Source organism: Setaria viridis, chromosome 8 (genome assembly GCF_005286985.2).
Source record: "Setaria viridis chromosome 8, Setaria_viridis_v4.0, whole genome shotgun sequence".
Taxonomy (NCBI): Eukaryota; Viridiplantae; Streptophyta; class Magnoliopsida; order Poales; family Poaceae; genus Setaria; species Setaria viridis.
In genome coordinates, this window is record NC_048270.2 from 6,633,585 (window position 1) to 6,649,996 (window position 16,412).

Consider the following 16,412-nt stretch of genomic DNA (forward strand, 5'->3'; position numbering starts at 1 on the left):
TTCAGAAGATGCAAATTCAGGATGAATGTTGAATTAGTGGGTTTAGTTCTCCAATCTGTTCTGGGTAGCTCCACTGAGGCCTTTCTGGTTGAGCAAATTGATGCCAGATTTTTTTTTCGTTTTGTGGTTTTGGTTCAAGGTTATTGGTTCACAATTATAATCTAGGATCCTATGAGTGTGATCTCTTTAAAGTTTATTTTCATATCTGGGGCCAAGGAGTTGCCCAATGGAATTGTTAATCTAAAGTTTATGATCAAGAAGAGCACAATCATGGCAGCTGGTAAAACTCACGCTGATATTGTGAAATTGGCAATTCCAATTCCAAATACTAATTGCCTCTCACGGGGGCCGGTGCCAATTTTGTTTTTCAGTCTAGACAGGCCAGTTCCACCAGCTGAATCCCAAAAAAAGTCTCGGGTCTCTGTATTTGATCGATTAGAGCAACTCCAAGAGGTCCTTAAACTTCCCCCCAAACCTTACTTAGGGCAAAATAGCAAAAAAAGTTGCTCCAACAGGTCCCCGTAAATTTGTGGCCACCCACATCCGCAACTATTTTTACCGCAAATATGCACGGTGCACCTCCTTCCCCACTCCGTCCGCGCGTGCCCGAGATTGGTAGTCGCACCTTTTTTTTTCTGCACACGCCATTTGCCCATGCGGCGGCGGCAGTGCCCGGCCTATCTTCCCCGAGTGGCGGCGGTGGTGATGGTGCCCGGCCTATCTTCCCCAAGCAGCGGCACCCGGCCTGTCTTCCCCGAGCCGCGGCAACAGCCAGCCTGTCTTCCCCGAGCGGCCTGTCTTCCCCGACCGGCGGCGGCGCCCAGCCTATCTTCCCTGACTGACGGCAGCGCACGGCCTGTCTTCCCCGAGCCACGGTAGCGGCCAACCTGTCTTCCCCGAGCCACGGTAGCGGCCAACCTGTCTTCCCCGAGCTTCGGTGGCACCCGGCCTGTCTTCCCCGAGGGACGGTGGCGCCCGGCCTGTCTTCCCTGACCGGCGGCGGCGCACGGCCTGTCTTCCCCGAGCCGCGGCGGCGGGTAGCCTGTCTTCCCCAAGCTTCAGCGGCGCCCGGCCTATCTTCCCCGAGAGGCGGTGGTGCCCGACCTGTCTTCCCCGACCGCCAGCGGCGCACAGCCTATCTTCCCCGAGCCGCGGCGGTGGCCAACCTGTCTTCCCCGAGCTTCGACGGCGCCCAGCCTGTCTTCCCCGAGGGGTGGTGGCGCCCGGCCTGTCTTCCCCGAGAGGCGGCAGCGCCTGACTTGCAGAAGGAGCCGCCAATGTCAAGTGCTCCCATCCGGCAAGTTCAAGATCGGCGCGGCAAGCAGAAGATGTGTTGGGTCATGACCGTCGGCGACCCCAATGCCCAATGGAACAACGGCATCCAAGATTTGCAATTTGCCGGCGGTGAGTACCTTGGCCGGACCGGTAGATGTGAGATGCGAAGTGAAGGGTAGGATCGACGACCACAATGTCCTCCAATGGCAGGCTTTGCCAGCGACGATGATGATCCCCTGGCGCAGCAGTACCCTGGCAGTGACACCCCCTCTGCATCCTTTGAGCACATGGCTGATAGCAACACTTTTCTGAACGGTATGGTTCTCATGTTTTGTTGAAATTCATCAGTCAAATTCATGTTTTAAGTTTATCTTATGTTCTACACTATTTGAATCGAAATTCCAAGTTATATTAGTTCAGTTCATTGATGGTTTGGTGTTATCATACTTCTCTTTGGTTTGTGAAGTGTTCAAGCAGTAATATTTTTTCCCCCAGATCATCAAAACCCTGGCCCTTTGTAGTGATCCGTCACGATCATGTGGATGCTTGTATCATATCTGCATGTATTGCTTGCACGTGTTAGTAGTGTCTGATTTTTTCCGAGTCATATGAGTCAAGTCAGGAGTCAGGTCTACGTGGAGTTTGCGATCCCAGCAGTATATTTCAAGATTGACCAATGTGAAGACTAATGTATGCCTCAAATAATAAATTAATTAATCTGCTGGTGAGACTTCACATTCATCTCACTTCAGTTTGGATTGTTTTTTCATGCAAGAGCACTTTGATTAGAATTGCTACTGCCTACTACTATTCATTGACTGAAAACAGGCTGCTCATTATTGTGAACATGAGTTATAATTCAGCATCTGTACTTGAGCGCTTGCAGTTGCTTGTGTAATTCAGCATCTGTAGAAATTCATCATCAGTCTGTAATTGTTACTTGTGCGCTTGCAGTTGCTGGCAAACAAATCCAGTTCATGCACTGCTATAAGATTGCAGTGAAACAACATAGGAATAAGGCATAAAGGAAAATGTAATGCTGTGTTAACAGGAAACAGTGAGGACATCTCATAGTTCTTACAGTGCATACCAGAAAGAAATGGAAGTGGAATCCAACCAAAAATAATATATTTGCCTCTGTTCATCAGCTTGGTAGAATTACTACTATATGTGTTATGTTCATTGAGGTTTGATAGAAAACTTATCAGTGATTAAATGTTTGCAGGAAATGGATATTTTTCCAACATGATAATGGATGAAACCAACCAAGAGGATTTTAATTATTATAGCAACACATATGCTGACCAACAGTCATAGGTAATTGAAGAAGTTCCAGCAGCCCCCTCCGCAAGGCCGAACCATAAGAGATCCAAGAATTTCAGTGACCACGAAGATGAGGTTTTGATTTCAGGGTGGCTAAATGTAAGTTTGGACCCGGTCGTAGGCAAAGATAAAAAAGGTGCCAAGTATTGGCCTCATATCTATGAGTACTTCAATGAACACAAGACTTGCCCCTCAACGTGTACCATGAATTCTCTCATGCACCGGTGGGAGACCATACAAAAATATATCAACAAGTTTTGTGGATATCTATCACGGATTGAGTTAAGACGTCAGAGTGGTACTACAATACAAGACAAGGTACCTACTCACTATGCAGTACCAAGATTTGTTTCGACTATTTTATGTTTATATATCATATATTAATATCCAGTGGATATTGGTGTGTGCAGGTTGCAAAGGCATATGCTTTGTACAAGTCCGAAGATGAACATCAAAAAGCATTCTAGTTCATGCATTGCTGGAATAAGTTGAGAACACAATCAAAATGGCTTGCTAAAATTGATAAAATTGCTACTGGTAAAACATCTAACAAGAAGCAGAAGACATGCTCAAATGCGACTCGAGTGCAAGTTTACCAAGTGAATTAGGAGAAGGTGAGGTTCAAGGAATAGAGGATAATGCATTGACAAGGCTAATTGGTAAGAAGAAAGCAAAAGCAGCAATGCTGCAAGAGAAGAAAAAAAGTGTGACAGCAACCTTAGAAAATATGTGGGCACATAAGAAAGAAACTGATGGGAACAAAGAGCTAAAAAAAGAGGAGAGGTTCAACAAAGTGTTTGCTCTTGAACAGGATCGAGTTGCAAATGAAAAACTACTTCTTGAGGTGAGGAGGCAGGAGGTCCAGTTGCAGAAAAGGAGGGATGAAGAGAGGATTATGACCATGTACCTAACTGCCATGCTAGATAATTAAAAGAAATACTACATGACCTTGCGGGCTGAGATCATGAGCTGACTATCGATGCCTAGTACTTAATTACTATCATGTTTGTGTTCAGTTGATTTAGGAACTATTTTGCAGTTTCAGACTTGTTTTATTTTCTTTAACTATCTACCTGTCACTTTAAACCTATCAAGATTAATAATCGATGTTCTATACATTGTTCATTTGTATTCTGCCAATGATGATTTGATCGTGTTTGATATTCAGCACTACAACAGAACTTGTTTTCTCGACATGCACAACTCATGCCAGAGTATGAGAATGTAGCAGCAGCACAGATGCTTCAGGTTCCACATGTATATAAAAGGGCAGCCCATAAGCTTGAAGCATTTCTAAATGATGTATACAGCTGCTGCCAATTAGAAATAAATTTATAAAGTAGGAAAAATTATTTAAAGTAACAATTCCTATAAACTAAATAAATTGATAAAGTAGGAAAAATTATTTAAAGTAACAATTACTATAAACTATAGGTAATCATTTGTAGAGGTCTGGATGATGTTGCCACAGGTGCTCAATGAGATCATCTTGAAGCTGATTGTGAATATCTTTGTCCCTTATATTCTTATAATTTTTAATAAACTCCTCAAGTTCATGTGTTTCATCAAGAGAAATCTTCACCTTTTCTCCCACCCCATCATAATTTAAATCATCTTCCTCATCGCGCTCATCCTCAACTATCATGTTGTGCATAATGACACAAGCCATCGTAATTTGTCCACGGGTGTTTTGATCCCAAAATCGAGCTGGCCCCCTAACGATAGCAAAATGAGACTGTAGAACCCCAAACGCTCATTCCACGTCCTTCCTACAAGCCTTTTGGGCAGATGCAAAATATTTCTTCTTGTTACCTTATGGTTCAGGTATGCTCTTCACAATTGTGGCTCACGAGGGATATATGCCATTAGCAAGATAATAACCCATTGTATATTCGTTGTTATTAATGGTATAATTCACCTTTGGAGCTTGACCTTCAGCTAGCCGTGCGAATAAAGAAGACTAGTGCAAAATGTTGATGTCGTTGTGGGAACCAGGCATCCCAAAGAAAGCATGTCAAATCTAAAAATCTTTATCTACAATAGCTTCAAGTATAATTGTAGGCTCATGCACATGCTCGGTATACATACCTCCATGCCGAAGAATAATTTTTCCGCCTCCAATGCATACAATCAATCGACCCAATCATACTAGGAAAACCTCTACTCTCTCCAATGGCAAGTAATCTAGCAGTATTATCTTCATTAGGTGATCTCAAGTACTCATCTCCAAAAACCTCAACAACAGCATTGACAAACCTTCTCAGACTCTCAATAGCAGTACTCTCACCAATACGGACATAATCATCTGTAGCATCAGCTGCTACTCCATAAGTTAACATCCAAATTGCTGCAGTAATCTTTTGCAGACTAGAAAGGCCAAGTACACCGGCAGTGTTTCTTTTCTGCACGAAATATTCATCGTGTTGCTCTACGACACTCCATATACGTACAATACGCCTTATTCGAAACCTGCATGTCAAGAGTGATGAGACACATGTATAATATGAATTTTTTGAAAAAAATGATCCAAATAAATCTATTATTTATATACCGTCGTCTGAAATAACTATGTCCGTACGTAGGATCATCTGAAAAATAACCTTGATATATGCTCTACTTGTCTGTCTCGCCGAAGTACTCGATGACCTATGATAGAATCACGACGTTTCGTTTCATCATCGGACTCATCCGCATTCACGGCCACATGAATCCAGCACCAAATGCATCGAAAGGCTTCGTCGACTCATAACGAATCTTGACGGCCGGCACCAGATGCAGGGGCTGCCGGCGTTGCACGGCACAGTGCGCAGGGGCCTTCCCCGAACGGCGTGACTGGGAACCGAACAGAGACCTTGCGCAGGGGCTGCCGGCATATGGAGAACGCCGTGCACACCTGGGGTCTGGCGGCATGATCGATGGCCTAGGAAATAAAAAGCCTAGAGATCGTGAGGATTCCCACGCTGCTTGGCAAAAAAAAATTCTAAAATGGGTCCAATACGATGACGTGGTCTAATTTGAAATATTGGGGAGCTAGTTTTTAGCATTCTGCTGGGGGCAATGAGCAAGCTAGTTTTTTTAGAGGGAGAGGTATTTTTTAGCATAGCTCCCAATACCTCATTTTGGAGAAAAAAATTTAGGAACTCTTAGAGTTACTCTCAGAAGCAGTCAAATTCTCGGGTACATTCAAATGGTCTTAACACAACGAAAAACAGGGCCACAAGTTTTGCGGAATCTACAGGTTCAATTTTGAATCTTGGAAATGCTAGCTCCAGGCCTGCTCCAGGAGACGTTGGGCCTGCTCCAGGCTTTGGGCCGGGTCAAAAGAAGCCGGGCCTTTTCTGCACTAGATGCTTGCTTGTGAAGATTTTTGGAAAAGCACGACTGTTCAAGTTCATCATCATCATGGCTCGTCTTCTCTCTAAAAGTCAGGAGACGTTGCCTACCATTTTCCACCAACTTTCGCACCATACTATGTTCAATCATGGGGACGTTGATCATGTCATCAGCACAGACTCTATGTGTTCTCAAACTTCCTGGCATATGGAAAATGCATGCACACATGAGTCCCGTTTTTCTAGGTCGTGATCATATAACACACATGGGGTTGAATGGCCACTACTAGGAAAATGATCTTCTATACCGGTTGGGAACCCCATTCAGTACTGATTTCGCAACCGGTATTGCTAGTTCGGTACTAAAGGGTATTAAAAAATAAAAAAAACAAATCCCACCGCCGGTCCCTGCCAGCCTCCGCCCTCCTGCGGCCCCGCCCCGCCGCCGCCCACCCGCACTCCCACCCACCCCCGCCACCCCCGCTCCGGCCCCACCCGTACTCCCACTACCCGCCGCTCCTGCCTGCTCCTGCGTGGGAGAAGAGAGAAGTGTGAGAAGAGAGAAGGGATAAGGGGGGAGAGGAGAGTTAAAGTACCATGACCCTTTTAGTACCGGGTGGAGCTCCCACCCGTTACTAATGTGCCGGAGAGCCTTTAGTATCAGTGGAGGCTCCAATTCCTTGTGGTTTGTTTATTTGTTGTGAGAATCTTGCTCTACAATAAAAGCCATGTGAAAATTGTGCTTTCCTTCTACCTAGGCTTTCCAGGTCATGGAGGCATCAAAAGAACGGTAAGATCAAGAAATGGCAATGATTATGCCGACTTTTGCAGTATAATCTTCACAATATTGGAGAACTGGACTTTGGTCCAAGACAAAAAAAATCTCCACACTACTAACATTAGTATCAGATTTAACGGCCACCCTTTTACGCATTTTGGTACCGGTTGGTACTAAAGGTTGGGACTTTTAGTCTTAGTTTCTTTCTACTGGTTGTAAAACCGAGACTAAAGGGGTTTCCCAGCCAGTACTAATATCCAGTTTTCCAGTAGTGCCATATCCATGTCTAAAATATCAGATGTCTAGTTGTTCACTGAGGAACTTGTTGAACCATGTCCCAAAACTTGCACAAATAAATTTAATTAGCAGTTTCATCAGGCGTTGCCATCCTCCACAGCCCTATAAACATTTGGTTGATTAGCTCTTCACAACACCGACTGATCTATTCTTTCTACATGCCAATTTGTATAATTTGAGGGGTGTTGTCCATCTGGAATACCTAGCCAAATATCCACTATAGTAGTAGTTGTTGGCCATGTAGACCTAATCATGGTTGTTTGGTGGTTTAGTACCACCATAAAAGTTTAAGTGGTGAGGACTAGCTTACAATCATTGCACTCTAAATGTAGCATCTTTAGGTTAGCCCTTTTAAATGAAGCGAGTACGAAAGTATAAAAGTGTTATGCGCAGGCAGGTCTGTCCCACATGAGCATTGGACCAATATTCAGAGCGTAAACCCTGACTGTACGTGCACTTGTACGTAATCCAACCCAATATACCCGGTAGTAGTAGTTGTTGGCCCATGTGACCAAATGTTATTGTTGTGTGGTGGAGTGGTTTATGACAACCTTGAAAGTTTCGAGGCTGGATTAGCCCTTTTTAATGAACGAAAGTGGTTCCAAGAGCTTGTTTGCATGGTGAATAAAAGGGTAAGAGAAGTATGATTCATTCCATGTGCGAACTCTACTATTGGAAAATTTTGGACGTGAGGTGTTACACCATAGGTGCTTATATACATCCAGCCGGGAGGAATGCCAAAACTTTACCTTCCTGCCATCTCCGAACTCCGATAGTGACTCTTGTGCTTGACACTTGCATATTGCTTGGTATGACGAGTCTGACATGTTCTGAAACTGCCCTTTCCGTGCCAGCAGTCTAGCTGCTACGTTGTCTATGAGTGGTTTGTATATCATCCCTGCGTAGAGCCCTCTTGTGAAGTGGCAGGCCCAAATAAGTGCGTGGGGAGGTGTTAATCGGGCACCGGAACCATCCTATTATTATCTTGCTGCATTGGTAAGTCCTCACAGCGTATTGGAAAGGCTGTGCTTTTGCTTGTGCTTCTTCGCAGTCTAGAAGCCAGACCAAATATTTTAAGTATTTCCTTCACGGCCTTAACCTTTTCCTTGATCGAATTATGAAAGACATCATGTTGATTCTTAGCTTTGAAGCCCTGTTGGTGATTGAGGATAACATTGCTTCTCTCGTTACAATACCTGTCATCCTTTGCAATGGTTCCATCACCAATTTGAAGACTGAAGAGCATCATAGATAGAGGATCTCCTTGCCCTAACCCATTATGGTCCTTGAACCATCTGCTTTTTGATCCATTGAGGATGACTGATGATGAGACTGTAGACAGTAGTATCGAAATCCAGCTTCTCCACCTTGGTCCAAAACCCATATGTTGCAATGCTTCCAGCAAATAACCCCATCTTACGTACCAAAGGCTTTGGCGATGTCCATTTTCAGGAATAGTGTTGGCTCTTGGCTGCTTGGCACGATGCAGTTCTCTTATCAGCTGGTTTTGGGGTACAGAAAAGTGTCTTGTATGCTACACTTCTTTATGCAATAATGCTCTGTGCCCGTGATACCAGTTGGTTTAGTGTCTCCCAGCCAATCTCTGTTAGTTTGCCATCATTTTCGACAATGACGATCGACGATATAATTGGATACCTGTGTCAGCAACTTTACCAAATGGTCCCGCTAGGATCGTGAGGGAATCCGCACGTACAGTGTATGGATGGATGTCAATATATCATGACGGCGACCAAATGGTCTCATCATCCACGCGCAGGGTAGCGTTGGGCAGTCGTCCCTATCCAGTGGTACGTGCTCGTTCTACTTTGGTGCGTGGCCTGTAGCTAGATAGATGCATATTCTTCCCCAGCTTAAGGATGAATTAAAAATCATCATAAGTAAAGGAAAGAGAGAAAAAGATGGGAGCATATTCATCCATTGTTAAACTTGTCCTGTTTTCTGAAAAGACCGAGGAACAGATGTGCCAGATTAGACGGCGGTCACTACAGCATTTCGAGAAGCTTCAGGCTATTAGGCAACTTCGCTATATTGGTCCAAAACAACTTCACCAGTGAAACCAAAGCTAGTAAAGCTAAAAATAGTGGTTTCATCCGACTTATAGTTCATTTTAGTCTTAACTTACAAAATGACTTTGTACTACAATACCTCGTTGCGCAAAATAGGTGAAGCTGAAGCTGAAATATGTCCTTCCAAACAGAGCCTAAGATTGCCATGTCACCAAGACAACATTCAATAGACATGTTGAAACAACTCTTATAATACATTATATCATATTGTTGTTTTCTAAGCACTCAAGAAAATTAACTTTTTGTTTTTTCTATGTCACAGTCTACAAAAACTCTGTAAGCATGGTTTTTGAATCAATAATCATGGATACCGAGTTCAAGCTGTTTCTCTACAAAGACATAGCATCCTTCTTACTCTCCTTTTTACTCTGGTATATCATCGTAAAACCATACACGCTGCTTTCTTTAGTGTTTAGTTTGAGGAATGAAGTGATCCATCACCTTCTCACTCCTAATATTGTTGTTTGGTTTGAGAACTAGAATAGGTTCCTCTATCATTACTACTAGGGAATGAACCTTTCATCCCGATAATCAGTACCGATTACATTTTGGCCCGGTACTAATGTGACCTTCAGTACCGGGCCTATTGGATAGTCTCCGAGGAGGCCCTCGTGATCCCCTTTAGTACCGTGTGGAGCCTCCACCCAGTACTAAAGGTCTGAGGGGCTGGTGGAACCTCCACCCGGTACTAAAGCATCCCTCCATCCGCACGTCATCTTTTTTATTTTCACTGGCCCCCTCGCGCTCCCTTATCCTTAGCGCCTCCTCCTTCACCCTCCTTCTCACCCTCAGTGCCAGGAGTGCTCCTCCTCCCTCCACCGGCCCCCTCCCTCCCTTCCCAGCCTCCCTTCTCCTCCCCCCTCCGCTCGCCCCTCACCTCGTGCTTGAGGCGAGGAGCGGCGGCGGGGCGAGGCGTGACGGCGGCAGCCATCGGGGCGGCGGTGAGCAGCCGCCTCAGGCGGGCGGGCAGTAGCGGGCGGGAGCGGTCGGCGGAGCGACGGCGAGCAGGAGCGGCGGGTGGGTGGCTGGGGGTGGCGGGGATCGGTGGCAAGGCGGGTGCCGGCGGCGGGGCGGGTGCCAGCCAGCAGGGCCATGGCAGGGATTTCTTTTTTTATTTTTTTTAATACCCTTTAATATCGATTATTGCAACCAGTACTAAAGGCGCCCCCTTAGTACCGAATTACCAGTACCGCTTGCACAACCGGTACTAAAGGGGGCTAAAGGCGTTTTCCCTAGTAGTGCATTGATCATTTCCTCTTCACATGCACATGGCTAGCATAATAATGGGGAATAAGTTCATAATCGCACCAAAACTTATTGACTGATCTCATGATAGACAATTGTGTGATTTATCAAACCAAGAAACCCCTTAACATTTATTCAATGTACTAGGACTAGCCTCAGTTCAGGTGAAAGGTGACCAGGCGGATATGCACCTACCAGCACATCATTTTCTAATCTTTCCACGCATAAACCAGTACAAAGATTCGGCTTTTCATTCCCACAAGCACATCGTCATCACGCGAGCCGATTGTGTGCGTATATATGTAGGTACGTGCACAAGAGAGAATATAATAATTAAGTAGGACGTAAAGCCCGTTTAAGTGACATTTTTACACGTGGTGCAGAGAAAATAAGATCAGGATGGTGTTTATCATGAAAGAGCCCGTCCAGCTGTATACATGGTAAAAAGGAAAAGGTGATATAGATATTTGTAGTCGATTTGAACATCCACACGGCTTATAAAGTGATACTTTTACAAACAATACTTATAAAATATACTATCTTATGTAAAGTATAAGTTATACATTATGACGAAGTATATATGTTTTATAAAGAATCTGCTAATCTTATATTATAAATTCGTATAACATTTTAGATATCTATATATAGTCGAAGGTAAAAAGATTTGACTTACTTAAGACAAACAAAGACAGGCCTTTTTTGTCTTCGGTTAGAGTAATTAGATAACATGTCACGCACGGTCTATAAGCTATGCCGTTGAGTTGCTGGTGTTGAGCACGACATCCTGTTTTTTTAAAAAAAAAATCAAAACGAAATGGTAGATATATGTCAACAAACCTACTTAGAGAACCAACAGCTGTTTGAACAAAGTTACGGGTTCACGCCGGTGAAACCCAGCAGACGACGTCGGCAAAGAAAGCGAAAGATCCATTACAGGAAAGCAGAAAAAAAGAAGCATGCAGAATGTGTGCGAGAATATACACAGTTGAGGCTTGTTATCAGCCAGTGTTGGCATATCAGCAGTGGAAGTTAGAAAGAAAACAAGACTTCTCCTCCCTCCACCTTTCCACGCGGCGACTCGATGCGCCAACCACTGGTACTGCCACCCCACCACCACCATGTCTCACTATCACATTCTCTCCCTCTAGTCTCATCTCTATAAACACACCTCCGACCCTCCCATCCACACACGCACATGCATGCTCATCACCACGGCAAAGCAAGCAAAGATCAAGATCATATCAGTCCCTACATTAATTCTTGGAAGGATTATCGGAGGTCGATCGGCACGGCAGTGATGGCGAAGGCAGGGGAGGCGTTGGAGGTGTCGGTGGAGGCGGGGAACCATGGCGACGAGGCGCGGCTGGACGAGGACGGGCGGCCGCGGCGGACGGGCACGATGTGGACGGCGAGCGCGCACATCATCACGGCGGTGATCGGCGCCGGCGTGCTGTCGCTGGCGTGGGCGATGGCGCAGCTGGGCTGGGGCGCGGGGCTCGTCGCCATGGTGGTGTTCGCCGCCATCAGCTACTACACCTCCACGCTCCTCGCCGACTGCTACCGCAGCGGCGACCCCGTCTCCGGCAAGCGCAACTACACCTACACGGAGGCCGTCCGCGCCATCCTCGGCGGCGCCAAGGTCAAGCTCTGCGGCGTCATCCAGTACGCCAACCTCGTCGGCATCGCCATCGGATACACCATCGCCTCCTCCATCAGCATGCTGTAAGCATATTTATATATTTATATATATACATATCTGCGTCGTCTTCAGTTCCATTCTGATTTACATATATACATATATATGAACGCGCGCGACCGATCATGTTTATTGCAGGGCGATCAAGAGGGCGGACTGCTTCCACGACAAAGGGCACAGGAACCCGTGCCGGAGCTCGAGCAACCCCTACATGATCCTCTTCGGCGCCGTGGAGATCGTCTTCTCGCAGATACCGGACTTCGACCAGATATGGTGGCTCTCCATCGTCGCCGCCGCCATGTCCTTCACCTACGCCACCATCGGCCTGTCGCTCGGGATCGCGCAGACCGTCGCCAACGGCGGGATCAGGGGCAGCCTCGCTGGCATCAGCGTCGTCGCCGGGGTGTCGCCGGCGCAGAAGGTCTGGCGCAGCCTGCAGGCCTTCGGCGACATCTCCTTCGCCTACTCCTACGCCTACATCCTCATCGAGATCCAGGACACCATCCGGGCGCCGCCGCCGTCGGAGTCTACGGTGATGAAGCGCGCCACGATGGTGAGCGTCGCCACGACCACGGCCTTCTACATGCTGTGCGGGTGCATGGGGTACGCGGCGTTCGGCGACGACGCCCCCGACAACCTCCTCACAGGGTTCGGCTTCTACGAGCCCTACTGGCTCCTCGACGTCGCCAACGCCGCCATCGTCGTGCACCTCGTCGGCGCCTACCAGGTCTTCGTCCAGCCGCTCTTCGCCTTCGTCGAGACGCGGGCGGCGGCGCGGTGGCCGGGGAGCAGGTTCCTGTCCCGGGAGGTGAGGGTGGGGCCCTTCGTCCTCAGCGTGTTCCGGCTCACGTGGCGCACGGCGTTCGTCTGCCTCACCACCGTCGTCGCCATGTGCCTCCCCTTCTTCGGCGACGTCGTGGGCTTGCTCGGAGCCATCTCGTTCTGGCCGCTCACCGTCTACTTCCCCGTCGAGATGTACATCGCGCAGCGCGGCGTGCCGAGGTGGAGCACGCGGTGGGTGTGCCTCCAGACGCTCAGCGCCGCGTGCTTCGTCGTGTCCGTCGCCGGCGCCATAGGCTCCACGGCCGGCGTCATAGGCTCGATCAAGTTGCACCGGCCGTTCAGCGGCTACTAGGATTAGGAGCACGATCCGCTCTGTTGCAGTCACAAAGCTAGCTGACCAGACTGCGCAGATCCTTTCTACCTTTAATTTAGCGATGTGTCACAACAGTTATTCTTATATTTGTACGTAGAAAAATGTGAAACTCGCCAAGATTTATGATTGATGAGGATAAAATATAATGGAGGAAAAAAGAACTCTTCCAGCAGAACAGGTGATAGTCCAATGAGGAGCTTCGAAAGGTAAAAGAAAAAAAGTTCCATTTGTTTATATGAGTGTAAACTAACCTTCATATACTGGGAGCGTGAGATGATATTTGTATTATTCATTAATGAAACTAAAGAAAGAAAATGATGTGTCAACTAGTATTTTCGTGATCAGAATCCCTAGGCTCAACTACCCATGCTGATTACTCAAAAAATCCCTCGGAAAAAGGAAAAGATATCTTGGTAACGAAAACCATAGGAGGCTGTATTGGCAAGATCCAAGGGTTCACAGCAGTCCAAAAGAAAAACCGCCTGGAAGTCCGAGGACCTTTAGCACCGTACCGAACCGGCAGCCTTCGCGCCAAGCGACGACCGCCCTCATGATCAGTAATAACAAGAGAAGATATCATGTATCTATGTGTATATTGACGAATATATGAATGAATACTAGTAACTCCGGTTTTCTTTTCAGATGATTTTTTTTCAGGTTTTCAAATTGCAATCAAAATTTCTTAAGATTTCAAAATTTTCAGCCGGTCTTACTGGTTCCCTCTAATCCTTTTTTACAAAAATAGTAGCTGGAGCACTGAACGAATAACCCTGCATCCTAACTTTTCATTGATTATCTCCGGGTAAAAATATTATGACGGGGATTGTGTCTAGTCTAGAGAGGTTCAAAATATTTACATATACGGCCGGTCTTACCGGTCGTTCCTCCAATCTTTTTTTCGAAAAGAGTAGCTTGAGCACTGAATAACCCTGCATCCTTACTTCTCTTTGAATATCTCAAGGTAAAAAGATTAAGACGTGGATTGTGTCTAGTCTAGAGGTGCATTGGTGTGTTTCTTGGATGTGGCTAAAGTAGATGTGGACTAAGCTTTCAAAACAAAAGTAGATTTGGACGGAAAGGGTTGGCTCTAGTTTGTCTTCCTACCTTGTCCGGTATATGCTCATTGATGCTTTCCTCTACACGTGAGAAAATCGAGTGATGTGAACCGGGCATAGTGGGTTGGTGAGAAATTGGATTGTTAGCGTGACAATCAAACGGTAATTATCAAGGTGAATAGTACATCCTAATTATAATATGAACTTATTACCAAGACAAGTGTAACAACCACTCGAGTATATTTGAAAAATAAGAACCTACATTTGCTTGCTGGTTATTAATAGATAGAAGTAAATTAAACCTATAAACTTAGAATTTTAATTTGGTTCGAAGTGATAATCCTTGATCTAGCGATTCAGGGCACTAACATGGATAGCTCACTAAAGCTCCACTTGTATGTAGAGATGGTAAAGGGTCCTCTAATTTAGCCTAGCAAATTTAAGGATCGGACTTCAAAGGGTTGGGCCATATGGTTGATAAGAAATGAGGTGGTTTTTGATAAATGTTGACCGAAAACTTATTTACAGGTACTATTCAGAGGAACACCCTGGCTCCGTCTCTAGGTAAACTTGCAGCAAAGTGAGAGCGACCAAGAATTCGCTGTTTCGGCATGCCGTTCCTTGGAAATGGCAGCATTGCGTTTCTTAGTTTCAATGGATGGTCCTTCAATTCAAAAATTGGTTTTTGAGTGGTTGTTTGAACGTGTTGTAACAAGTAGCAGTATGCTATGCTCTGTAATAAATTTGGATTGAAACTCCTCCTCGAAGGGGACTGAAGCCGGAATTACTATCCATTATTTTAAAAATAAGGGTCAGACCATAATAATATATGATTTTAAGCTAAAAATAGGTAGAGTTGAGTTGGATTGTGAATAAGGCATGAGGGCCATGATCCATTACCACACCCTTATATGTCGTACAATCATCTTCTCTTTCTCATGACCAGTGACCTCAACTCGTTTTTCTTCCTTTTCTTTGGCATGTTGTCCTTTGCTACGATATTACAGATTCGCTCACATGTCACTATTCAGTGTCTCCGGTGGTTCCACCGTTGGAGTCACCACAACTGTCGTCACTATGCTCAACTATCTTCTACATGCGGCTGCTTTGTCTCCCTCACATCACTGTAGAGAGGATAACAATTCTGAACCCCAAAAACTAGAATCCCAACAGCCATTGGCGTTTTGGACTTGGTTGTCACGGAGGGAAAGAGTTACAGCGAATTCCTTGCATACTAACTGATACGGGACAAAAACAGAAGGATAACTCGAGAAAGACGAGAGTCAACCTCATTAAAAGGAAGAACAAGACGGTGGAACAAGAACTACGCAATAGCAGTTGGATCAGATCACTACGAGGAAAGATCCCAAATGCTGAACAACTCCAGGAGTTTGTCTCCCTTTGGATACAAGTTCAAGATGTACACTTGCAGCCAGGACCATGGACACCATTCGGTGGCGTTGAACGGCGGATGGACACTACACAACCAAGTCCACATACAGGCCCAGTTCAATGGCTCCTATGACCAATACAAGATGAATATGATTTGGAAAGATAGACAGAAAACAAATGCAAGTTCTTTGCTTGGACAACCTCTAAAACAAGATCCTAACAGCCGACAATTCGGCCATTCGCGGATGGCCACATCAGACAACCTGTGTGCTATGCAATGGTATGGCTGAAACTAGTTTGCACTTGTGCCTCGACTGCCCATTTTCTCAAGCCGGCCGTTTGGAACCAGATTTTCACCTGGGAGCAGGTCACGTTGCCTCCTCACCTACAGCCACAAAACTTCTACTCCTTCCACTCGCTAGCCGAATGGTGGGAAGCAGCTGCGGATACACAACCAAAGGAAACCTGGCGCTCCTTTAATGGCATAGTCATCTATATTTGGTGGAACATTTAGAAGGAGCGAAATTGCTATATCTTTCAAAAAAAACTGATACCAGCTATGGAGGTTGCCTCTCGAATTAGAATAAATTAAAAGAAGACGTTACACAAAGAAGGCATGCCATGTTGTTGTCTTAGATCTCCTTCAGGGTCTTTCTTCGATGTTTTATGTGTTTTTAGCACTCGTTGCTTTCGTTGTGCCGGGGATTTGTCACAGCCAAAATCTTTGGCTTGTGATTTGTGGCTCTAAAACTCTATTTCTTCCTTAGCGAAGGGCA

The 16,412-nt window shown here is 45.8% G+C and overlaps 1 protein-coding gene across 1 annotated transcript; it reads left to right on the forward strand.

Moving 5' to 3' along the window:
• Window positions 1–11,399: 11,399 nt before the first annotated feature.
• On the forward strand, window positions 11,400–13,364 carry LOC117866465 (amino acid permease 3). Its single transcript, XM_034750674.2, has 2 exons — window positions 11,400–12,059; window positions 12,172–13,364. The coding sequence occupies exons 1-2, from the start codon at window positions 11,533–11,535 to the stop codon at window positions 13,166–13,168; spliced, it is 1,524 nt and encodes a 507-aa protein (XP_034606565.1). The 5' UTR covers window positions 11,400–11,532; the 3' UTR covers window positions 13,169–13,364.
• The last annotated feature ends 3,048 nt before the right edge of the window (window positions 13,365–16,412 follow it).

Excerpts from the sequence above, each read along its gene's own strand:
- LOC117866465 (XM_034750674.2), top strand. The coding sequence starts at position 11,533 with ATGCATGCTCATCACCACGGCAAAGCAAGCAAAGATCAAGATCATATC. Across the intron at positions 12,060-12,171 it reads GCCTCCTCCATCAGCATGCT|GGCGATCAAGAGGGCGGACT; the intron begins GTAAGCATATTT and ends TGTTTATTGCAG.